General features: G+C 46.4%; 1 protein-coding gene across 4 annotated transcripts in view; it reads right to left on the bottom strand.

The window, feature by feature from the left end:
• The window catches only part of PRKAR1B (protein kinase cAMP-dependent type I regulatory subunit beta), a 114,148-nt gene that overhangs the window by 14,311 nt on the left and 74,168 nt on the right, over window positions 1-25,669 (bottom strand). For all 4 annotated transcript variants that reach the window (XM_053364406.1, XM_053364407.1, XM_053364404.1 and 1 more), the window contains 2 exons: window positions 17,534-17,594; window positions 13,479-13,600 (listed from right to left, as the gene is read on the bottom strand). In XM_053364406.1, coding sequence (XP_053220381.1) covers window positions 13,479-13,600; window positions 17,534-17,594 — 183 coding nt within the window. The remainder of the gene's footprint in view (window positions 1-13,478; window positions 13,601-17,533; window positions 17,595-25,669) is intronic.

Below are 25,669 nucleotides of genomic sequence, written 5' to 3'. Positions count from 1 at the left end.
ATGTTAAGGTTGGTGGCTGGGGCAGCAGCTACAGTAGGTTAAGGCAGCGGTGCCTGAGCAAGAATGAAAAGGAGACATTTCTGAATATGTTGTCCTTCGGGGAAGAGTCATAGCTCAGTGCCAGAGCATCTGCCTTGCATGCAGAAGGTCCCAGGTGCCATAACCTGGGACCTCCCAGTAGGAGCGCCTCCCTTCTGAAACTCGGGATACACAATGTTGAGCTGGACACACCAGCAAGGGCAGAGGAGAAAATTGATTCCGATCACATTTCAAGGCAAAGTTGGCCCTTTCCGAAACAATATGCAAGCCAAAAGGCAGCCCACCTTTTAAAATACATGCATCTCTGGATTTTCCTGTGCAATTCTACAGCCAAGGGATGTGTACAGTGGTACCTCGAGTTACATACGCTTCAGGTTACATACACTTCAGGTTACACACTCCGCTAATAAAGAAATAGTGCTTCAGGTTAAGAACTTTGCTTCAGGATGAGAACAGAAATCGTGCTCCAGCGGTGCAGCAGCAGCAGGAGGCCCCATTAGCTAAAGTGGTGCTTCAGGTTAAGAACATTTTCAGGTTAAGAACGGACCTCCGGAACGAATTAAGTACTTAACCCGAGGTACCACTGTACAAGAATGCATATATAGTGGTACCTCCAGTTGTGCACATTATCCATTCCAGAGCTCTGGTTGGATCCCAAGGTGTGTGTATCTGGAGGTGCTGCTTCTGCGCATGCATGCAGTGTGTAGAGCACTTCTACGCATGTGCGCACGCCAAAACCCGGAAAAATACTTCCGGGTTTGCTGAGCACGTATTCCGAAGGATACGTAACTGGAGGTGAACGTAAGTAGAGGTACCACTGTAATGGGGTAAAGTGTGAACATGCATGTAACAGTGACAGTAACATACAAAGATGGGTTTTATTAGGGTGTGTGTGTGTGTGTGTGTGTGTGTGTGTGTGTGTATCTTGGGCCAAATCGCACACAAAGCAAGTATATCAGGAGAAATTTACACTAAAATGCTGGTGAAGTCATAGAACAGTTGGAAAGGACCCTTAGGAACATTTATTCCAACTCCCTGCAGTGCAGGAACGTGCAGCCATCCCGCAGGTTTCGAACCTGCAACCTGGGCATTATCAGCACCACCCTCTTACCAACTGAGCTATCCATGCAGGGTTAAACAAGTATGTGCCCATCCCTATGGACCAGTGGTCTGACTCAGTATAAGGTAGCTCCCTGTGTTTCTGGTGGGGGTGGAATTAATCATTTGGACACAATCCTTAGAATTCAGCCATGTCTGGCTGAATGGGTGTTGCACAGTTGCTAGGGTGGAAAAGAGACTCTGCGTCATTTAAAAGTGGACAGAGATGATTCTGTCTGGCAACAGCAACTATATAGCTCTCAATACTTGCCTTTGGCTTAACAAGTGGGCATTTGCGGATGATAATGAACCCAATAAAATAGTTCCACAGCTGGTCACAATGATATACAGTGGTACCTCAGGTTACATAAGCTTCAGGTTACATACGCTTCAGGTTACAGACTCCGCTAACCCAGAAATAGTACCTCGGGTTAAGAACTTTGCTTCAGGATGAGAACAGAAATCGTGCTCCGGCAGCGTGGCAGCAGCAGGAGGTCCCATTGGCTAAAGTGGTGCTTCAGGTTAAGAACAGTTTCAGGTTAAAAACGGACCTCCGGAACGAATTAAGTACGTAACCAGAGGTACCACTGTATGTAGGTCTGCCATCAGAAACTGGCAAGTTAAAGCCCTCCATGACATTTATTTTTTTACAGAAGCATTGTTATCCCATCTTTCAGTCCAGATACCCTTAATATGGCCTGCACCAAAACTAATCAGACAAAGAAAAACACACCGCCAACTTTGCAAACAACAATAGCAGAGCACAACTAAAATCTGAGAATACAAAATTTGCAGGAAAGGTACTGAGCTTCATTTGCCCCAGCCCAAATGGTTGGTGAGGAAAGCCACGTCTTTGCTGTTCAGTGAAAGGCAAGCCGCTGGGGAGGGCATTCCATAACCTAGACAGAGTAACTGAGAAAACCCTTTATCTGGTCTCCACCCAGAACCCTTCAGACAGCAGCAGGGGCATACAGCAAAATTTCCCTTGATGAGCCAAGGATTCACAAGGAAAGAATGAATGAGCAACTGACCACAAGATGGGAAGTGGTCTTAAAACTGAGTCAGGTCATTGGTCCATCTGTTGTCTACACTGACTGGCAGTGGCTTCTCCAGGGTTTCAGGCAGGGAATCTTTCTCAGCTCCTATCTGGAGATGCCAGAGATTGTGCCCAGGACCCCAAAGCATATGCTCTCAGCTACTAGTTGGTCCTGGGAAAACTGACCTCTGTCCTGTTGCCATTTCTCCATTCCATTGGCTGCCACTGGCAAGGTCAGGGTTACTGTCCATGGGTAAGGATTACTATACGGAGAGTAGGGAGAATTCAACAAAGGTTTGCTATTGCCTGCAGAAACACCATGTTAATTAATGTCCAGATCTCCATGAAGCTCCTTTTTACTGGAAACATGGCTGAAAAGTCCTCCACAAAGGAAAGCTTGGTTTAATCCATCCCAATAGCCAGGGCGTTACTCCACTTAACATCATTTTCAAGAAGCCGTTTGCGTGATACCTTGCATAGGGATGTTGCAGGATTCCGACAAAAACAGAAATGTTCGCGGAAATGTTCGCTTGTCGATCGCATGCCCTGAACAGAAATCAATCTAGTGAATGCAGTTTGCATTTGCCCTTGTTGTAGCTTTCAGTCCACAAACTGACTACATTTCTTCCCCTCCTGCACCCATTTGCATTGTATTTCCTTTGCAGTGAAATAAATGGGGTGGGGAAATGTAATGAAAATGTGATTTACATACTCTATATCAGTGCTTTTTTTCTGGGGGGTACGCATACCCCTAAACATTTTGTGAATCTTTGTACTTTTGCCCATTTACTGTATTTATTTTCCTTTATTTCAACCATAAAATTGTGATTTTCTTGAGTCAAAATGAAAGTAACCCTAAACATTTGTTTTAGGGGAAAAAAGCACTGTTCTATATAATTAACTATGTAAATCATGCAAGTTACATTATTTTGCCACAGCAGACAATGAGACAGTTTTTGGTGGATAATGAAACTGCAGCGGAATGAAAACAGTGCCTTCTTACATCCTTAACCTTGAAGCAAGGATTGGAGGGAGGGGCTCTGCTTCTGACCATTGCCTTTGGGCAGTCTCTAAAAGACGAGATGGATCAATACCATTGGTAACATGAGGTTCTCTCTCTCTCTCTCTCTCTCTCTCTCTCTCTCTCTCTCTCTCTGTGTGTGTGTGTGTGTGTCTGTCTGTCTGTCTGTCTGAACCTTTGACTACATAGGGATATCTCAAATGCATTTTTGAATATTTAATCGACATGTATACTGGCAATATTCAAGAGAGCATCCCAGCCTCCATTAGCATTCTCAAATCTCAAGAGAGTTGTTTACCATAGTAAGGAAGCTGTGCTAAGGAGAAAGACGCATTGATCACACACACACACATACACACACCCAAATTAAGGGGCTGTGATTGACAGCAATGGTCAGCTTGATTGACAGCATTGGTCAGCTTTTGTGGGCGCTCCTGCCTGAATGCTTGCAACATCTGTAGATGTTCCTGCTTCATGAGTGAACAGGGAACAGAAGCCCACGTATGCCACAACGACGTTTAATTTGCCTTTCAGTGACACCAGCTAACTGGGTTCAGTCCAGAAAGAGGAGCAAGCAGGATGTCCTAGCTGCACCATCTATAAAAGGGGAAGCGCCAAGAAAACTTGACGTTCTCAAAACTTTCTGAAGCCCAAGTGATCTGTAAGATGTGGCACTTGTCGGAAGTGAATGCACACTAGATTTACACACCCGGATACATCACCTTTCCCCTTCTAGATATCAAAGGAGCCTGTGGTGGGAACTGTTAGCTCCCAGCATAGTTAAGAACGTATCGGCATTTCCAGCGTAAACCTCAATTTTAAGGGGTTTATGAATCACATGTTTTAGATTACATCTGGATGAGGCTGAACTGCTTGGAGGAAGCTGTCATCCCAGATGTGAATTTGAAAGCCAGCCTTACTGATTTGTTTTGCTACATGTTGAGCATGCAAAAGAGAAGCTTTGGGTACTTAAAAAGAAGCTTGAGGTTGACATTCTTCGGGGCGTTTGTGGATTCTTTTTATGTTGCAAGGCTGGGAAAGGTAGCCCAAGAAGGGATCAGTCACCCAGGTTTTGCAGACCAGCGAACCATATATGATGTGGAGGAGAATGTTTTCATGTGTTCATGAACTCATCTGAAATATACTCAGAGTCGAGAGTGGATTTCATGCTCTTTATTCAGCTCATAGTGGGAGGAGGAATGGAAGTTCCCCCAAAGTATCTGCTTTATATACATTATTTACACAATGGGCTGCACGTGATTGGCTAATTCCGGAATTCTCCTGTAAGCCAATCAGGTTGTGGATTCACTTCCATCTGGAGCTGGATTGGGTGGCTCCTGCAGACCAATCATACTGCTGCATTGTTCTAGGACCAATCAGACTGCTGCATTCTGAATCCTATTGTTCTAGGACCAATCAGACTGCTGCATTTTGGATCCTATTCAACTCAGTACATAACATCATCAAATCCCATCCCTTCGGTTCCATCATCTTTATCCTTTTTGCCCCCTTTACCTATTGCTAAAACTTCTTTCCATGTTCCAGTCACCTCTCACCTTGACTTGCACATGGTGGACATGGTTTCTGTGCCCTGCTCCAACCGGGCAGTACCGCCCATGTATGCTTCTGAAATCCTTTTAATCTATATTCACTTTAGTTTCTTTTATTCCAAACCAGGGTTTCCCAAACTTGGGTCTCCAGCTGTTTTTGGACTACAAATCACATCATTCCTAGCTAGCAGGACCAGTGGTCAGAGATTATGTTTGATGTTTTACTATGTTTTATATATACTGTAAGCCACTCAGAGTGGTTGGGGAAACCCAGCCAGATGGATGGGGTGTAACAATAACAACAACAACAACCAACAAACACAATTCCAACCATGAGCCGTATCCAACAAAGTTATACTCAGAGCAGACCCACTGAAATCAATAAGCCTAATTAATAGGCACAAATTAATAGGCATGCCTAATGCCTGCAGACCTTCCAAGTGTCCCTATTTTCCAGGGACAGTCCCAGATTTACAGAAGCCATCCCGGTTTCTGATTTGATCCCGGAATGTCCCGCTTTTCCTGTGGATGCCCCTACTTCCGTTGGAGAAATATTGGAGGGTATGAACGTATTCATTTCTATGGGTCCATACGTGAGTAGGACGTGCTGGACACAAGGGCGGAGCTCCTCTAGGGCCTAGTGAACTCAAAGAGACCTGCTCCCAGGTGAGTGCAGTTGGCACTGCCGCCTTAGTTTGTTTGTATTGAACAAAAGGATGACTGCACGGATCACTGGGAACTAGGGGAGGGGGGAAAGGAAGCTGAGAGGAGATCGCTGCCACAGCCGACTCAAAACATGGGTGACCGTGGAGGATTTGCAGCACAGCCTTTGTAGCTCCTTCTGGACAGCCTTCCCAGTCCTTGTTACTAATTAATCAGGCTGTGTTTCTGCAAGAGATTACCAGGCCTGATAGCAAAGTGTGCCTAAGGTGGGCCTTTGGCTCCATTCATCCCGACAGAAGACATTTACCCAGAAGTTCTCACGCCTGGCCTGGCTGTGTTTGTGTGTGTTTGAACCAAAGGGGTCTCTCTCAGGTTAAGATGGCAAGCAGTTGAGAGCACACACCGTTCCTTCCAGTGTTGGCCACACAAATCAGCAGTAGTGGATCAGTTGCATTATCATTCTAAGCAGAGGTTTTTAAGTGAGCAGGCTGTAAGGCAACATGAAGCACCCAGGCCAAGAGGCAAGCAAAACCAACATGCAACAGCAACAACAAAAAATATAAATCTGAGGCATTCTGGAGCTGAACACCTTCATCTGCCCCAGCTGCAATGAAACATGTCTCTCCCTTGTCGGTCTCTACAGCAGGAGCTGTAACCTTCTAATGGCTTGACTTCATCCCCAAAGGTAGACGCCTTCATTGTCTCCCAAGACAAATGGATGCAATGAACCTCCCTCAAGCCTGGATTTGGTAAATCACTAAAATAATATGCATGTTACTGTGATTTATGAAGCAGAGTGTTATTATTTTTTCTTTATGTGGTAAAATGTTTTGGCTTCCGCCTCCATCAGCTGCTCTGATAAAAATGATGTTGTTTCCAAGATGGCAGTGAAAGAGTTTTGGGGGTGGGATACTCAGAAGGTCTTCATCTGATGAAGCTAAGAGATGCTGGTCCTATGTGCCAGGTTGAGGCCATGTGGTGTTTGTGTGTCCAGCATGTACACCCAGGAATAATAATAATAATAATAATAATAATAATAATAGGAATTTTAGTTACATTTCTTATTTTTCTGTTGGGTACTTTATTTTTATTAGATTTATTTTCTCTTAAGCCACCTTCAGCCATGGGGCAGAAAGAGAAACAAATAAATCTGCACTTAAAAATCTGCACCTGTTCTCATTTAAGGATTAGATATATTAATCACTGCAATCAATTAGAAAGTTAAATGGCGCAATTACTCAGAGCTCCCATGGCCTGCAATTTAAGTAGAGGGAAATGGTTGCCAGCATCCACAACTCACCAAAATCAATGTCAGAATTCCTAAATGATGCGAATGTTGTGACGGCGAGCATGGAAAACCTTTGATGGCTTTGCTCAGCCTTCTCCAACTTGGTGACCTCCAATCGCATTGCACTACAATTCCCATTAGCTGCAGGCAGCAAGGTCAGTGGTCAGGGGCAATGGAAACTGGACTCCAAAATATATAGGGGGCACCAGGTTGGGATTAGACTGGATTAACTGAATTGGATTAGTTTAATGTCGCAGAGGGGCATAGCAGGCAGAAAGTGCTCAGGCTGCCGTTGGCTGAGATGCTCTAAGGGCCTTTGGCTCCTTTAACTCAGTGGAAAACTGGGTCTCTATAAATTACATGAACTAATCTGGCATCGTCCCCTTGCTTCCTTTTTAATTGCACCCTCCTCCATCTCCCTAACGTTGCTTGAATGGTTTCCCATCAACAAGATGGCACTTAGCCCAACTGCTAATCCAGCATGAAGTTCTCAACATGCAACCGATATCAGGGGGTTGGGGAGGGGAGGGAGGGGCAGCTCTCTCAGCATACCGAGAGGAGTTCCATGACATAACTCCGGACCATATATGGTGCTTGCTGACGAGAACTAGAGCCAAAGGATCTGATACGGGGGAAGCGTGGGAGCTGAAGAAGCCAGGATGGGCTGCCACAGCTGTGGACTACGGCATTCTCGGGCAGCTGAATCAGTCCAGCTCCCTCCTTGATGCTCTGCTACTAAAGCTAGCCTTGGGAGAGGCTCAGGTTGGAGTTCTTGAGAACAACTCCCACTCTGAAGAACCGTCTGCGGATAACATCCCACGAGGCCAGCTCGACACCTCAGCCTTAAAAAATACAAGAGAGCAGGAAGCTGGGAGCACAAGAACCAACTCCTAGGGGCCCCCACAATAAAATATTTGTGGTGGCCGGGCCCCCGCAAAATTGATGAGCATTCCCATTCAAATGGTGTGTGTGCACTGCATCATGTGATCGGTTATGCGGGGCTGGGCTTACCTGGGCCCACACAATATTTTATTCAAGTTGGCACCCCTGGCTGGGAGACATTGCGATGTGCAGCTACTTGCTCAGAGTTCAGTGGGTTTAAGTTCTCCAGCACTGCCTTCCTTGTGCTGTCATTCCCCCCTTCCAGTCAATTCTTGATTGACCTAGAACAGGGATGGGGAAGCTTTCGCCCTCCAGATGTTGTTCCAGTCAGCGTATCCAATTGTCAGGGACAAAGGGAGGTGTAGTTCTGCAACATCTGGTGGGCCACAGGTTCCCGGTTCCTATCTAAGGCCTCACACCATATATTTAGAGCACCGATACCACTTTAAACAGTCCTGGCTTCCCCCAAAGGATTCTGGGAGCTGTTGCTTGTGCTGAGAGTTGTTAGGAAAGCCCCTGTTCCCTTCACAGAGCTACAATTCCCAGAGTTCCCTGGGAAGACGGATTGACTGCTAAAGCACTCTGGGAAATGTAGCTCTGGGAGGGGAATGGGGGCCTCAAACCCCCTGTGGTAACAAACCACAGCTCCCAGAATCCCTTCTTTTTGGGGGGGGAGCCATGGCAGTTTGAAAGCACTGATGCCACTGTAAGGTATGGTGTGAATGTGGCCTTAGAATTTCCCACCTGCAATTCCATCAAATATGCTCAATACAGTGGTACCTCTAGATGCGAAAGGGATCCGTTTGGGGGGCCCATTCGCATTTAGAAGCAAACGTAACCTGTGTCTGCGCGTCTGTGCATGCGCGGGTCACGTTTTGGTGTTTCTGCGCATGTGTGTGACGTCATTTTGAGCATCTGCGCATGCACAAGTGGCGAAACCTGGAAGTAACACGCTCCATTACTTTCGGGTTGCCGTAGAGCGCAACTCGAACGCACTCATCTCGAAGCACATTCAACCCGAGGTATGACTGTACACTTGCTGTGTAATAGTAACACACACACTTTCCAAAAGGCTGTGGCTCAGCGGTACAGCACATTTTTTGCAAGTAAAAGGTCTTGTGTTCAGTCCCTGGCACTTCCATCAGGAGGCGAGTGATGAGAGAGATTCTTCTTGTCCTGGAGCTGGTGCCAGTCACAGCATACAATATTGGGCAGGACATGTTATAAGCCAGCTTCCTATGTCCCTAAGTCATTATAACAAGAAGCGGATAGTAAATTCAATGAGGCTGCATTCCCACAACGCTTTATCCCATTTCCCCGAAGTTTCCTTATGTGATCATTTTTGTGCTTTATGTGGTCTTTCACATGCCATAAAAGGTACTTCTGGGAATCTAGTGGAAGTTTAAGGAATGAGGAAAAGGGAACATTCTATTTGGTTATATGGGTTTATTTTGTGGGAAGCTGTGGGACTCAATCTGAATAATGTTTAAATCAATAGCCTTGCTTAGTTTGCTTTTGGTTTTATTTCCTTGGGGTGGGTGGGGGGAATTAAATGTAATGATGACCCAAATAAATGGGGCAGGTTTGTAGAGGGAGAGGAGGTCCACTTATGTGGCCAAATGTAAAGGGGTTTGCTCAGGAACATTATTAGGACTGAGGACTGGACCAGTTCCTTGCCCTCAGGGACCATAGCATCTAGAACAATGGTTCTCAACCTGTGGGTCCCCAGATGTTGTTGGACTACAACTCCCATCATCCCTGAGCTCTGGCCTTGCTAGCTAGGGGTGATGGGAGTTGTAGTTCAACAACATCTGGGGACCCACAGGTTGAGAAAGTCTGATCTAGAAGAAAGGTGCTGCTTTGCTTCCTGTTGGCTCAGGTTGCAACCCATTTGCCCCGCAGAGCTTACTGGAAGCCAGGAAGAAGAGGCTCCTACCTGCTTAACTCTGCCACTTCGTCGGCATATTAGTCTTCCCCAACCCAAGTGCCTGGCCATTGGCAGCACTGGCTAGGACTGATAATTTGCCAACATTTGGAGAGCACCAGGTTGGACTGCATTTCTGTGATGGCGGCACTGGTTCTGATACATGCAGAAGATTCCATTTTTAACCTGTGACGTCTGCCAAGGCTGAGGGCAACTCCTTCCCTTTCTCGATGCCACGGGATTCCCCCAGGTGGAGGGAAGAAGACATGAAGATGCTTCACTCTGAGCCAAACTCACAACTGTCTACTCTGACCGCTTCAGGATATCAAGCAGAAATATGTCCCAGTTGTGCTTATCAATATCCTTTTCAACAGTTCATGCTGGGGACTAGAACTGTGACCGTCTGCATGAAAAGCAGGGGACCACTTCTGCTTCCATTTCCTAAGGACTGGGGAGGAAAATCACCTGTGTGATAGCCGCTACACCAGACCTGCATAACTAAAGCAACATGTGTTGGGTCCATGAACAACAGCTCTTCAGACAGCTTTTTCTCTGCAGGGAGGATGGAGATTGCTTTATGGTAGGGTGGAGACATCGGCTGTTTGAATCTGTCCCACCTCACTGTCCCACCCACCGTTCACTAACATTATATATGGGGTTGCTTTATAGCTGAACTGGAAAACTAGCAAGACCCAGCTAAATATACAGCCTGACTCTTGAAAACAAATACCTTAAAAGCACACACACCAATGAAATCAGAAAGGCAGTAATCTCCTGAGTGCTGTGTACACACACACACACAGTGGTGATAGTTTATGATATGGCTGCAAATTTGTTTTTGTTTTTTTCGGGACTGTGCATCTGTTACGAGGTTCACTTGCCAAAATATAATTCTTTATGGCAACAAGCGTTGCACGGCGCTTAAGGTTCTGCACCTCAGTGCCAGGAATCTCAAATGGGATAATTCCATGACCTTGAAAATCCAGCAGATGCATTCCACATCTGCCCAGGCTGGGAAGGCCTGATGTTGTTGTGTGAAAAAGCAGGGTGGGAAACAAGATCTCAAAAATGTCTGAAGGAAGACAGGGAGGGGGAGGTGAGAACTACTGACAGGAGGTTTTTAAAATACTTCCCCCTCCCCCAGCCTTTGTTCACTAGTTTTCACAGATCAAACTGCAAACCTGTTACACACTGGGGACATAGGAAACTTCCGTATACTAAGGTCAGATGATTTGTTTACATAGCCCAATATGCAGCAAGTGTCCAACAGAGGTGCACACAACAACCTGTATATTTTGTTCAGTGTCAGTTTTGAATGCATTCAGTCTGAAATTTGTTCTATCCCATTTAAATCATGCATTTAAATTGGGTGCACAGTCCCCTAAAATGTACATTCTGAATGGATTCCTCTAAAAAGTATGTTTTATTTCTGTGCCTTTTCTCCTAAAATACACGTTTTTGTATGCATTTTCACTTTGAAAACACATGTTTCCGCACGTTGAACCAAACTGCACCTGATCCTTTTAACTGGCGATGCTGAGGACAGGTGCTTCAGGATGAGAGCGGAGAGAGAGAAGGGCAGAAAGGCACTTGTAGGGCACACAGATGACCTCGATCACACACTGTTGAATAAGTGTGTGTGTGTCAGGCCATGGGGAATCCAGAAACCCAGGAGAGCAGGGGGAAATATTTTACTTGTCTTGAATAAGACTCTCAGACCCAATGAATGAGCCAATCCCCTCACCACAAGTCAACCTAAGGCAGAGATGGGGGAAACTCATCCCCTCCCACGTTTTCTGTTTTTTTGTCGATTATTTCAAATCTTTGAAAGGAAATATTTTTCTTTGTTGTATCGTTTTTGTTTATGCTTTATTGACATGGAATGTTATCAGAAAAGCAAAGAAATAAAATATGCAAAGAAAACAACAACAATCGGGCAGGATACAATCCAGCAAAACCAAATGCAACATTATTAATTTAGCCAAAAGAATATTATCGCATAGATGTGCTCCCTTATTTCAGAATTCTTTCTCAGCCCCCCACTTCACTCACTCACACACACACACACACACACACACACACACACACACCCTACACACGGATACAGCTCACACCTGTGTTTCAACCCAGCACACCGCTTAGAAACAGCAGGGAGGCGGGTATAGAGATAAGTGGGAGGCAGGCAACTCCCTGCTGTTTCGGCACAGAGTGCTAAATTCTCCAGGTCTGTTATGGCTGTAAATCCCCATGAAACGAGGTTTTAAATTGCGGCCCCAAACTGTGATGAGAACCAAAAGTTCAGGACTGCAGAGTTGCTGAATAAATCTATGCTACAGACCTGAAGCAGTTTAACACTCATATACTCTCTCTCTCTCTCTCTCTCTCTCTCTCTCTCTCTCTCTCTCCCTCTCTCTCTCTCTCTCTCTCTCTCTCTCTGGGAATTGCAGTTCTGGGAAAGAGTGGCAACTGGGCTGCGAAGTATTTCTCAGTGGCTGCATTCACGTGGCGGGTTATTCCACTTTCACAACACTTCCTTAATGCCAAAGAAATGAATATGTAATAAACTAGAAAGGGAAGTTGGGGGAAGTCGTGTGTGTGTGTGTGTGTGTGTGTGTGTGTGTTAATTGAAAATATAAAATGTAATTTGCATTTTTGATCATGCTAAAATTTGTTGTAAAATTTCAATTAAAAATAAACAACACTTCCCTAACTTTTAATTTCCACATTAAAGCTGAGCTTCCACACAATGTTAGAAGCTGCTTCTGGAACAATAGTGTGATAATAGCACAAGTATAGCACTGATTCCCATATTATTTGCAAATGGATTTTTTTCTGGAAGCAAAAAGCATGGAAATGAGCACTATATTCCATGATTGTTCCAGAAGTGGCTTTTACATTGTGCGAAAGCTCAAACGTAATGCGGAACTTAACAGTTTTCAAACGTAATCTGTTCCAGAAGACCGTTTGACTTCTGAAACGTTCGACAACTAAGGAGCAATGGGTAGTCAGCAAATTCCATTGAGAAAATGAAGAAACACGCCTCGGAAGCCGTTTGACTTCTGAGGCGTGTTTGAAAACGGAAGCATTCACGTCCGGGTTTTTGCGTTCGGGTTCTGAATCGTTCAGCTCCAGAGATGCTCAAAAACTGAGGTTCCATTATATTCTAGAAAACAGGTCGGCATCTCTACGGGCAGGCTTTTGGAGGAGGGGTAAGGTGAAGAATTCCTGGTTTGGGCTTTTATAGACCTGGCGAATATTTTAATGTTGCATCCCCCCTGCCTTTCTTCCCTGTGTGTTGGAGGTATGGAATTCTTTTCATTTTGATGCATTCCCCTCCCCCCATTGTACTGTTTCATGTTTTTATGGATGTAAATTGCTCTGGGGCCTACTGGCAAAGGGCAGTATGCAAAACGTTTAGACAAAATGAACTAACTCAAGGCTTCCAAAGGAAGCATACACCCCAAGGAAGTAGAAAGACAGAAAGTCAGGTTTTGCATCCATGGCAGTGACCAGAGGAGGAATGACCACTGAAAGGAGCGCACACCATGGTGCATCTGCATCAGCACAACCGGACGCCTTCATCTGCCCCAGCTGCAACAAAACATGTCTCTGTTGTCTTGGTCTCTACAGCCACAGCAGATCCTGCAAACTCCCAACAGTTTGACTTCACCCCCAAAGGCGGGCTCCTCCACTGTCTCCCAAGACTGACGGGTGCCAACACACACAACACCAGTTGAATCTGCACCCAGAATTCTTTGCAAAACAGTTGCTTTTGCTTTTATCCACAGCACATCGATCCATGCGCTCAGTTTGCAAAACCAGCTCACATACTCTAATGTTCGCTTGCACAATGCCTCCTTGCAGTTCTGAGCTTGGAATCTTATCCGCGGTCCCAGTTAACAGAGCCGATGCAATGCAGTCACTTGATAGTTATATACACTTTCAGGAATTGTACCGGGTTAGAAAGCCAGGCTTACCTCTGTGATGATGAAAAAGTCATCTCCTGGCTCTCCCTGAACAACTATCTTTTCTCCATCTTCAAACTGGACTGGTTCTAGAGCATCTGCCACAGTCAACCGCTCCCATTTGTCGAGAGATTCTGAAACATGGAAGAACACAAGGAGGGATTTTCTCAGGGCACCTGTTTATTTGTGTTGGTTTGCCTCTAAAAGTTTAACAGACCTTTTCTACAAGCACCAATCCAGACACAAAAGTTGTTGAGCTTTTTCCTTTCTTTTTTTAGTTTTGCCCAAAGTTGAGCTTTTTGACATTTTAAAGCTATTTTTAAGGGAATTCGCCAAAATCTAGACTTCAGACATTGGTTGCCATATGTCCGGATTTTCACTGGCATTTCAGTGATTTCCACCTGGGCACTGCTTCCAACTGCAGTATTCCAGCTATGTCAGGGAAATTCCGGACTTATGGCAACCCTAAGCACCAATCAAAACCCATTTCACCCTGCCCACGTCCTTCCGTCAAAATGGTGGATAACTTACACAGGGTTGTGCAACTCTACTTTTAAAAGAACTTTTGCCCTTTGCATTTGCACTTAAAATGATAAATGGATTTAAATTGCCTCTTACAAGTGCAGGTGCTGGGACCTTTCCATTGCTCGCTCTGATTTGCCGTAATTGGCACTCTTAAAATTATCGCTGCAATGCAGGTCCTTTCTGGCAGTCTGGAACGGATGATATCCCAGACCTTCTGCTAAGCATTGCAAGGGTAATTGCAAGTTCTCCTTTTCGTGATGCAATAAGAAGATCAAGTGCATTTCCCCTCCCCAGGCAAAAATGGTAAAGGGCTATTGTTTAATAGGTGTGTTGCAGGGTGCAAACCAGGATGATGTTGGTGGTGTAATAGGATTGGGAGGCTGAGGAGTCAGTGAGGATTGGAAATATAAAGGGCACCTAACAGGGGACAGCAGGCAGTAGGCAGGATTCAGGGGAGATACAGATTCAGGGAAGGTTACAGTAGAGCAGAGGGGCGAACTCAGCAGAGGTACAAAGATGTTTCCCTAGTCTCTGGGAAACAACAGTGAAAGACAGCTATTTCCCTTTGTTTGGTGGCTTTCCAGAGGCACGTGCTTGGCCACTGTGGGAGTAGGATGTTGGACCAGATTGGCCCCTGGTCTGATCCAGCAGGTCCCTTCTTATATCTGTTAAGGTTGAAGGTGAGAAACAACTTTGACCCACCTGCTAGCAGCCTCTTCAAGCCTGCAGCCAGAAATGTTAGCAGTGTGGGGGCCTGAACTTACAGAGAGTCAAACACAGGTAATCTGATATAGCGGGAGTTATTTAATGCTATTACATCTGAATAATATTAGATTCAACGTGATGGCATCCAAAAACGAGGCTCTGGTGACTGAGTGATTCCAGAATCTTAGGAGGTGGGAGCAGGTTTTATACTGTAAATAATTTAGAAGATGCATGCTTTTGTGCTTTGTTGTTGCTTTAAATAAAAGCTGAAAATCCAGAGTTAGATCTGAGCCAGCCAGGGTCCTATTGCCCACTGCCCCCCCCCATGGTTATGGACCGAAAGCTTCCTTTTATAGGTAGGATGCCAATGATGCTGCCTGGGGCTGCTGCCCCATTCTGCCTAATGGTAGGGGGGGGACGAGGCTGAAAAGAGGGTCAGATTTGCATAAAGTTTGCATAGTTTATTTTTTAATGTGTAGGTGCCATTTTAAAAATCATTACTCCAATTTAAATAGAAATTCAATACATTTAATCATAGTGGGGCTGGCTGTGTCAAGGAGACTTGCATGCCCACTCATCCTGTTCCCTGTTGATGAGCAATGTCAATGAGTTATCTATCTTTAATCCAGACTTGGACCACACTCCTCCAATTAAGGGCTGTCCTCTGAGAGCCCTTCAAATGGTGCGCTCAATACATGAAGGCATATGAACACCTTGAAGCCGCCTTTTACCAAGCCAGAGGGCTGTCGCATGGAAGATGGAGGAAGCTTGTTGTCTCCTCCTCTGGAGGCTAGGACCCGAACCAATGGCTTCAAGTTACAAGAAAGGGAATTCCGACTAAACATACAAGCAGTATTAAGAACTGCTTTCATCTAGTGGGGGGGAGGGAAACATTTCTCACCTGTCAACTGGGAAACCTAATAGTTTATGGCACAATCATATCTCTCCACACTCCCTGCATTTTCTGACTGCCCAAATGAGAAATGATTGCAAGGATTATCAGGGAGCGGGGGGGGGGGGGAGAATGACTGCTCAACTATTCCAGGAAGGGTTGTACTCGTACAAAACCCTGCTGTGGTAGGCATGGGAGAAGAGGAAAATTATGGCTGCCCATGCCAGGAGTCCTGTGTCTTTCTTATCTCTGCCAGGAAGATGCTAAGGTGAAGTCTTGGTATTAAATCAGTGTTGTTGCTGCCAACATTTCATTAAAAGTAACAAATACGTTTGTGACTGCTGGCAGCTGGGTGGCCATCCTCTCCCACTCCAGTACACCTGTGAACCAGCCCGTGGCAAATTATTTTATCTGCATGCAGAGGGTCCAAGGTCCAGTCCCCCAGGATCTCCAGGAGGGGCTAGCAAAGACTCCTGTCTAAAATCCTTGGGATAAGAGTTATGCTGCCAGTTCATCTAGATCAGGGGTGAGGAATTTCAGTCCAGAGACTAAGTGAGGCTTTCCAGACCTTTGTGCCTGGCCCTTGGGGACTCACTGCAAGCCACACCCCTTACACACCTTTTTGCCTGGAATGTGTCCTGTGCTAATGCTTCTTGCTTTCCTGGATGGAGAATGTGTGTGTGTGTGTGTGTGTGTGTGTGTGTGTGTGTGTGTGTGTGTAAACCTCTTGCTTATAAATGGCTGGAATGTAGTCTACTGTACAAAGGAAAGAGTTGCATCTGTTGCTCTAGCTGTTGGTTGCAACTCACCTTGCAACAGAGGGGTCTGCATGAAGCTAACGCTGACAAAAGTGAGAGTTCTCCATGTTCCCAAACTATCCCTCTACCTTTAAATCTATGCTGACTTCTCTCTCTATCTCTTGGCTGTTTACACTGATACATCTTAGGTTGCATCCTGTTTACAGCTTCCTCCTCCTCCTCACTGGGTGATCTTGGGCCAGGCACCGTCACTCAGCCTAACCTACCTCACGGGGTTGTCGTGAGGATAAAAATGGAGCAGAGAAGAATTACGAACAACAGCTTTTGCTCCTTGGAAGAAAGACAGGATACAGTGGTGCCTCGCAAGACGAAATTAATTCGTTCCGCGAGTTGTGTCGTCTAGCGATTTTTTCGTCTTGCGGAGCGCGGATTCGATGGGTATTAACGGCTTTAAGAAAAAGGAAACAAACTCGCAAGACGTTTTCGTCTTGCGAAGCAAGCCCATAGGGAAAATCGTCTTGCGAAGCAACGCAAAAAACGAAAAACCCTTTCGTCTTGCGCGTTTTTCGTCTTGCGAGGCATTCGTCTTGCGAGGTACCACTGTATAAAAGTAACAACAACAACAGAATGGGGGGACCATACAGTAGCTAGAATAGTGCATTTCAATTGCTATGAACTGGCAGAAAAGTCAACAGGTGGTCAGCCAAGATCCTAAGCAATTTCCCAATGATCTGCAGAATATTGAGTTTGGGAACCATTGGGCTACAGCGAACCCCATGTGAGGGAGATGGCAGAGAGGACTGCACCACTTCAGAGTGTGTGAGTGGGAGAAAAAGGCATTTTTGGAGGCTCCTCTATATTAAAAACCCTCCCACAAAAACAAGACAGAAAATGTCCAGCTCATCACTAACTAAGCCCACTGCCAGCTGTGGTTGTTTGTGAATTGCTGGGAGTAATTTTACATATGGGAGATTTCCTCTTTTCTTTTTAAAGATGCATCTCCCACCTGCAGTCTGAAGTACAGCAGCCTGTTCTTACACCCTTAATTTGCTGTGTTGTGTAGACCAGGCTTTATACATGTGCACACAGGCTTTCTGAGTATTTCCTTGATGGTTTTTTTACCGCTCGACCACCATATATTTTTCATCGGTGCAACAATATCCAAAAGGAAAGGAAAGGCAACACACCCAAAATGGAGACCTTGCTGAGGAATTCTTCGTACATCTTCCGTTTCCTCAGGGTGCTGCCCTGAAAGAGAATGAGAAAAGGGAGTAAGTGAAGCCAATAAGTATTGCCTTGTAGGAACTGGAGAAAAAAGTCCCTGCTGTCTAGCAGTCTGTCTCTCCAGCAGTGGCCAGCCAGAAGTTGTCTCCTGTTGGAAGGGTCATTGCTAAGTGCTGTACATCAAAAGGTCCCAGTTAATATCTTATATGTAACTGTGCCTTTTTGTAGCATTTGTTGTTGTTTAAGTTGTCTGCTGTTGTTGCTTTAGTTTTCAGTATATCACATATTTGTGCATGAACTGTGCCTGAGAAGTATCAAAGTGCCTCTGAACCAATATTTAGTCCACAGGATTCCTGTTACAGCCCTACAGCATGTGAACCCCGGGACTTCCAAAACTAAATGTAATACTTTATCTGCCACCCCAGAGGTGGGGAAACCTGTGACCCTCTAGAACAGCCTTTCTCAACCTGTGGGTCCCCAGATGTTGCTGAACTACAACTCCCATCACCCCCAGCTAACAACACCAGAGCTCAGGGATGATGGGAGTTGTAGTCCAACAACATCTGGGGACTCACAGGTTGAGAACCGCTGCTCTAGAACACGGGTAGGCAAACTAAGGCCCAATTGCCTTCTGGATCTGGCATGCGGACAGTCTGGGGATCGCCGTGTGGATCGCCAGCGTGCGTGTTCTTTCCCTCTCCCTCACATGGTGGTGGCGGCAGCACCTCCTCCCTCCCTCCTCCTGGCTTCTCCCTGCCCTGCCTAGAGGAGGAAGGGGGCTGGGCTTTGTTGGTGCCAGCAGCAGCAGCGCTTGAGTGGCTGCCATTTTAAGCAGCTCCTCTCAAGAGCCCTTTCGCATGCCGCTCATCGTCCTGCCATGCCCACTGCCGCCAGCCCCTGCTGCTCACAAAACACAGGTAAGCAGCCACCAGGGCTCATGGTGCTTTTGCATCATTATTTTTTCAAAATATAGTCCGGCCCCCCACAAGGTCTGAGGGACAGTGGACCAGCCCCCTGCTGAAAAAATTTGCTGACCCCTGCTCTAGAAATTCGAACTCCCAGAATCTCTGATCATTGGCCAGCGTGGCCTAATGGTGAGAGTGTTGGACTAGGACCTGGGAGAGCAGGGTTATTTCCCACAGCGTGCACTTGCAGTTTTTGTTTTCTTGTTTCGGATTGCTTCTGCTGATGTCTCCCTGCTCCTCCGAAACTTCAGTGCTGCCAAAGCAAACAGCCTAAGGAGAAAGTTCTTTTGCAGCTCTACCTGGGATCTGTTAAGCCCCCAAGAAGGAAAAGCAAAAGGGGGGGTCAAATTAATGCCTGGTGGAGCTCCACCAGCTTTCTCACCACACAGACCAAATGAAACCAAGCTGGGTGAATCTGGGCCCATCACTCTTTTCTTTCTTCTCAACAAGAAAGGCTAAGCAGAGGCATCTATCTGTTAATCGCTCGATTAAACTGCCTCGTTATCCTCTAAAAGTTAAGCAAGCCTGTAATTAAAACAAGAGGAAGCTATTCAAGTGACAGTGCTGTGTCCCCAAAGGCCTGATTGAGAATGGAGCTCGTCGCCTGGTTTCCTATCTTATATATGTCTCTGTCTCCCGGGGGGGGGGAGGGCAGAAACACAAGATATAAAGGAGCCTATACTGAAAGGGGGAAATTATGGACACACACAAGGACACATGCAGAGAGCTTCCCTCTCCACTGGCGTGAATGGAGAAACCTGTTCGTACAGGAGTTCTGCATGTGCCCTGGAGTATGTAAAGGGCTGTGAATTAAGATGGATGGATGAAATCTAGAAAAAGGCAGCCGCTCCTAAGGCTGCAGTCCTACGTACCAGTTGCTCTTCATTCTGAATTTTTGTAACCTGCCCTCATAATGTACAACTGGGTATTAAGATCTGATACACAAATAAATAATACTTGGGAGTAGGTGGTCTTGTGCCCTGCTTTGCCTAAGATAACATCTCTGTTTAAAGCAGCAGTTCTCAACCTGTGGGTCCCCAGATGTTGTTGGACTACGACTCCCATCATCCCTGAGCTCTGGCCTTGCTAGCTAGGGGTGATCGGAGTTGCAGTTCAAGAACATCTGGGGACCCACAGGTTGAGAAAGGCTGGTTTAAAGGGTAGCCACAGCACTGCCCTCTGTTTGAAAGGCCTCCCGGCTCAAAGACGAGGAATGCTAAGGAGGGAGAGCAAGAGCGGCCACAAAATTTCCCAGCTGCAGTTGGGCTATTAGCCATGATGGCTATGCTCTGCCTCCACCAAAGGAGGAAGCAATGCTTCTGAATACCAGCTGCTGGGAACCTCAGGAGCTGAGAGCACTCTTATGTTCAGATCCTGTGTGAAGGTTTCCCAGAGGTATCTGACTGGACATTGTAAGAACAGGATGCTGGACCAGGTGGGCCATTGGCCTGATCCAGCAGGATCTTCTCATGTTATTATGTTGCTCAAGGGGCCTGAGCAGGCACACAGGTCACCTGGACACAGTCATAGAGTTGGAAGGGACCACAAGAGTCATCTAAGTCTAATTATTATTATTATTATTATTATTATTATTATTATTATTATTATTAATACCCCACCCATCTGGCTGGGCTTCCCCAGCCACTCTGGGCGGCTTCCAACAAAATATTAAAATACAGTAATGCATCAAACATTAAAAGCTTCCCTAAACAGGGCTGCCTTCAGATGTCTTCTAAAAGTCTGGTAGTTGTTGTTCTCTTTGACATCTGGTGGGAGGGTGTTCCACAGGGAGGGCGCCACTACTGAGAAGGCCCTCTGCCTGGTTCCAACCCCCTGCAACATAGGAACCTTTTGCCCAAAGTGGGGCTCGAACCCACAAACCTGAGAGTAAGAGTCTCCTGCTCTACCGACTCAGCTACCCCAGTCCTCCCCACTATGGTGAATTCCTATCTAAAATTATAATAACAATTTTTAAATTTGCACCGACACATATAAATTAGCATATTCAAATACACATGCAGATGTTTTGTTTTTGTTTTATTACATATAAATGACCACCCTCTCTTTAGGAGCAGGTTTAGTGGAACTCATTGTGACTAACTTCCCAGCAAAGCTGCACAAGACTGGGCTGCACGGCCCATTTCATCCAGGGGGACTTTGTTTCGGAGGGGGGCGCTCTCCAGGCAGTGGGGGGCTCCACCCTCCTTTCCTTCCAGCTGCTGGGAAGCAGCCTCAGAGCGATCCACGCCCCGCTGTGCACAGCCCCCCTGTTTAACTGCAAGGCTTTTCAGATCTGCAATCAACGCTTTAACCGATTTATCACACCAATTAGCTGGTTCAAGCTTGCAGACTTAATGCCGAGCTGTACCAAATCACTTCCTGTCTTCGTCTTCTGTGGCTCCGCACCTGCCAGCCCCACACTTAGAGGAGGCCACAAAAAAAGACTTAGCAGAGGGGTGACATGTTAATCTATCAAGGACCGGAGAAGCAGAAGCTGGGCTGGGCTGGGCTGGGCGGCTAAGCCGTAAACAAACACTGTGATGTTTGCTTATGGCAAAGGGGGAAAGGGCACCTGCCTCGTCTTCCTTGCGAGGAAAGGGTGCTGATAAACTAAGAGAGGAGGCAAGGAAGTGGACAGCGGCTACAAGGAGCAAGCAGAGGGCATCCTCCTCTATACTGACAGTAAGCTCGTTCTCCAAGCGATGACCTTTATTCAGCCAGCAGCCTTACCCTCCAGGCAAGGTGAAGCGGTAGCCTCAGAGGCACCCGATTCTGGGTGTCATGAAAGGGCAGCAATTTGTTAGTCATCTAATTTATTATTTGTGCCAGGGAGGTGGGAGAGGCCCCTGGAGGAGTTTCTGCATTCAGGTGCCAAAATAAGTTGGCTGGACTTGGGTACGTACCAAGCACCTTGATTTGTGATGGGGGGGAGGTGTGTATATTGGCTGCTTCGCTTCAGGCAACAAATAATCTGATACCAACCCTGCCAAAAAGGCATCAGTTCAGGGATGGAGGTGGGGAAGAAATTTGGTTCAGTTCACAGTGAAATGTGAATGCTGAAACAATACCTGAACCGAAACATGGCTATACTTTGAAATTTGCGTTCCTCTGAATTTTGCGATGTAGTTCTCCAGCCAAGAAATGTGTATAAATATACAGTGGTACCTTGGGTAACAGATGCTTCAGGTTACAGACGCTTCAGGTTACAGACTCCGCTAACCCAGAAATAGTACCTCGGGTTAAGAACTTTGCTTCAGGATGAGAACAGAAATTGCGCAGCGGCGGCAGTGGGAGGCCCCATTAGCTAAAGTAGTACCTCAGGTTAAGAACAGTTTCAGGTTAAGAACGGACCTACAGAACGAATTAAGTTCTTAACCCAAGGTACCACTGCACAGCCTTTGGCTCCCCAGCTGTTGTTGGACTACAACTCCCATCATCCCTGACTGCTGGTCTTGATAGTTAGGGATGATGGGAGTTGTAGTCCAACAACATCTGAGGACGGAAGGTCGAGAAAGGCTGTATTAGAGTGAAACTCTGCATTAAAATGCATATATTAGTGAAAATAACCCACAAAAGTGCATTATATTAGCGAACATCGCTTTGCAAAAATGTGTTTAAGAAGGATGTTGACAAGTTGGAACATGCGCAGAGAAGGGCGACTGAGATGATAAAAGGTCTGGAAACTGAGCTGTTGAGGGAGCTGAGTGTGTTTAGCCTGGATAAGAGAAGACTGAGAGGAGATAAGATAGCCACCTTCAAATATTAGAAGGGTTGCCACATGGAAGATGGAGCAAGCTTGTTTTCTGCTGCTCCAAAGGGTAAGATCCGAACCAATGGATTCAAATTATAAGCCAGGAGATTCAGACTCAACATTAGGAAGAACTTTCTGAGGGCAAAAGCTGTTTGACGGTGGAGTGGACCCTCTTGGAAGGTAAAGGACTCTCTTTCCCTGGAGGTTTTTAAGCAGAGGTTGGGTGGCCATCTGTCAGGGATTCTTTAGCTGTGATTTCTGCATTGCAGGGGGATGGACTGGACAACCCATGTGTATATTAGGAGAAACTAACACAAAAATGGGGGTGAATTTTTTTAAAAAATCAAACTGATGTGGAAATGTGGAGAGCTGGACATACAACCAGGATAGACGATGCTGCCTTTGTAGGATGAGTATCACAGGACTTCAGCAGCAGCTAAGCTGAGGGAGACGGATCGAGGCCCTTTCTACTGGCCTGCCTCATCCAACTGCCACTTGGTCCTTCTGCCTCAGCAATGAGGAGGGGGACCCAACCCTTGCCCTCTTCTGACAGCTGCTCACCTTGGCCTTCCCAGTCTCCTTCCCCTTGTGCTTTTCTTTTCTTTTCTTTTGTCCTTAATTGTGTCTTTATCGTTTCAGAGCTTAAGCCTGAGGGCAGGGGTGTCTGTTGTTTCTACGTTTTATACAGCACGTAGCAAGCGTAGGTGGCTTTATAAAGAAATAACCACCTGTGCTGAGAAACAATCTCATTTCTTTACCTTTTTAAAGTGTCATGGCTTCCAGCAAGGAACTCTGGAAAGCTTCTGCAAGAGGGTTCCTTAGCGCACCGCCACACAGCTATAGTTCCCAGATGCCGGGAACAATAATTAAACTTGTTTGACACTCAAGGATTGTCCCACTGAACACATATACTGCACCAAGACTGTTGATTATGGATTTACAATTATAGCACAGCTTTTCCTCAAAGCAGTTCACGGTGGTAAGCATATGTCTCTCTATTATTATTATTTTATCCTTGCAACAATCTTGTGCAGCACATTAGGCTGAGAGCTGACCCAAGGCCACATAGCAAAGTTTCATGACTGAGTGGAAATTTGAATCTGAGTCCAGCACTCTAACCACTACACCATACCACCTTGAGTAGCATTGCTGGAAGGACCTCTACGGAGAGCCTTGGAGAGCTGCTACTACTGATCTAGCTAAACCATCAGTGCCATCCCACCCATGAGGCAGGGTGAGGCAGCAACCTCCCAAGGAGAGGCACCCCCATTCCAACACCCAGCTTTGCCATGGGACTCCCTGGCCTCTAGGCGCAAGGAGACAGATCTCCCTTCCACTGAAAGGTATGGTTTTTACCATCTTCTCCTAAAAAGCAAAGCTGGTGCATAGCTCCACCACTGAGGGGGTATGTGAGGGAATCTATAAACAATCTGCCCCCCTACCCAGTGGGGGCAACTCCTCAAGGGCTTCTTGAGGAAAAGACTTTATGGAGTTTGTCCCCCCTACATTGTGGGAACAGCAGTGGGGCATTCCACCTCAGGTGCCGCAACACCTTGGGCCACCCCTGTAGACCATTATTGCCTTATTTGAGAAGCTCTCCAGCTCTTCCCTGGAGACAGCAGGGATGGAACATGATTTGTTACTGAGAGCTGGCTTGGGCCTACTGGGTCAATGAAGGCAGCTTGCTTTGTTAGGTCCAGCGGGCCTCTCTGTTTGGGCCCACAAGGATATGTTGGCCTGGCCAAGTCACAGCTACTCATCCTACACCAGAACTGATATCATGCATGACATCAGGTGTAGGTTACATAACGATGCAGCTGCATCAAAGCAGAGTTTGCTCCTGAAAGTCAGCACCTGTGAAGTCCCAGGCACAGCGCTTTGCAAGCCCTGGCAATCAGCTAATGGTTATGACTTGCAAACCGAGGCACCTTTGATTTCAACCCATGTGCGCAAAAACCGGTCACTTGCAAAGCTTGGCCCATGGGTGGTATGTAAGGGGAGTTCTTCACCCTTGGTCTAGGGCCAAAACAGGCCTAGGCTCGCCGTGGTTTCAAGCTGTGTCAGATTCTCTGGCCCTCTGGATGTTGCTAAACTACAACTCCCATCATCCCTGACCATCAGGGCTGATGGGAGCTGATATCCAACAACATCTGGATGGCCACCAGTTTCCCATCTCTACTTTAAACAGAAATGCCAGGGATCAGATTCGTGCAAAGCAGATGTTCTTTCGCTGAGTGACAGGCTCAGTAAGATAAGTGCTGAAAACACACACGGTGTGTGCTCAGGCCTATCTCGCCGGGGTGTTTGCTGCGAACTGCCTTGGCCGGCTCTGACCCTTATCTGACCTCCCCATCGGATGAACCTGGCTCCTGATCCTGGAGGATGCCTGAGCCCTGGAAATGCTAGACGTTCTAACAACAAGCCCTCGCCAAAGCCTGACAGCTCAGCGTGGGACAGCAAGTGGAAAACTGGACACTGTGCACCCATCCATGTCCTCCTGCAGCAGCGTCCAGGGTGGAAACTTCAACTGGCGCATGCACCCAAGTTGGCGGCTGTGGAAAACCAGGCAGGTGCGTGCCTTGTGGCGATAGGCTTGGAGGGAGAAGGAGGTGGGCGGGCTGGGGGGGGAGCAAAGGCAGATGGTGCATCTACTGCTCTTTGAAAATGACTGTGGGCGCAGAAGAATTTTAAGAAGCAGTAATCAAGGAGCCAGGCAGGGCTGCACAACCACAGCCTGGAATAGTTTAAAGGAAAAGCAGGCCAGAGATGGGGAAGCAGGAATTCAGCTTGGAAGGAGGGTAAAAGAATAAAACTCTAACAATAACAACAAAACTAACCTACAGCTGCTTCCTGTAGGAAAAGACCTTTTGACACTGAAGGGCACTTCCAGACTGTCACTATTTTCAGAGGAGAGGGTTGAATTCAAGTATGTACCTTCTGCAAATGTGGGTGCAACTCAGTTTGCAGAAGAGGAGTTTGCATGGAGATAAGACAAGAGTGAGGAACCTCCAGGTTCTCAGACTATCCCTGTAGCTTTATTTCTACGGTGACTTCTCTTTCTAGCTTTCTGTTGTTTAGACTGATACTTCTCTGAAAGGCACATCTCTGAAATGAACCTGTATGGATAGGTTCTGGTCATTTGCAGGGCAAAGTTACAACTTTTGTGTATGGACATTTTTGGCGCAGAAGTGGGGGTCTGAATGCCCCAGACTAGTTCTCCAAGAGTGTTCCTGAAACCTATGTCTTCTGCACCATTCTGTTCTGGTTCACTGATCCTCTTAAATTCTTCTTTAAGAGATTCATCTTCTTGACGGCTACATTATATAGCCAATTGAGGATCACGTGGCTAGGGTGATGATGTCATAACTGTTAGAATTCCTGCT

This window comes from Podarcis raffonei, chromosome 14 (genome assembly GCF_027172205.1).
Source record: "Podarcis raffonei isolate rPodRaf1 chromosome 14, rPodRaf1.pri, whole genome shotgun sequence".
In the NCBI taxonomy this organism is placed as follows: domain Eukaryota; kingdom Metazoa; phylum Chordata; class Lepidosauria; order Squamata; family Lacertidae; genus Podarcis; species Podarcis raffonei.
This window is presented reverse-complemented; position numbering and strand designations above follow the sequence as displayed.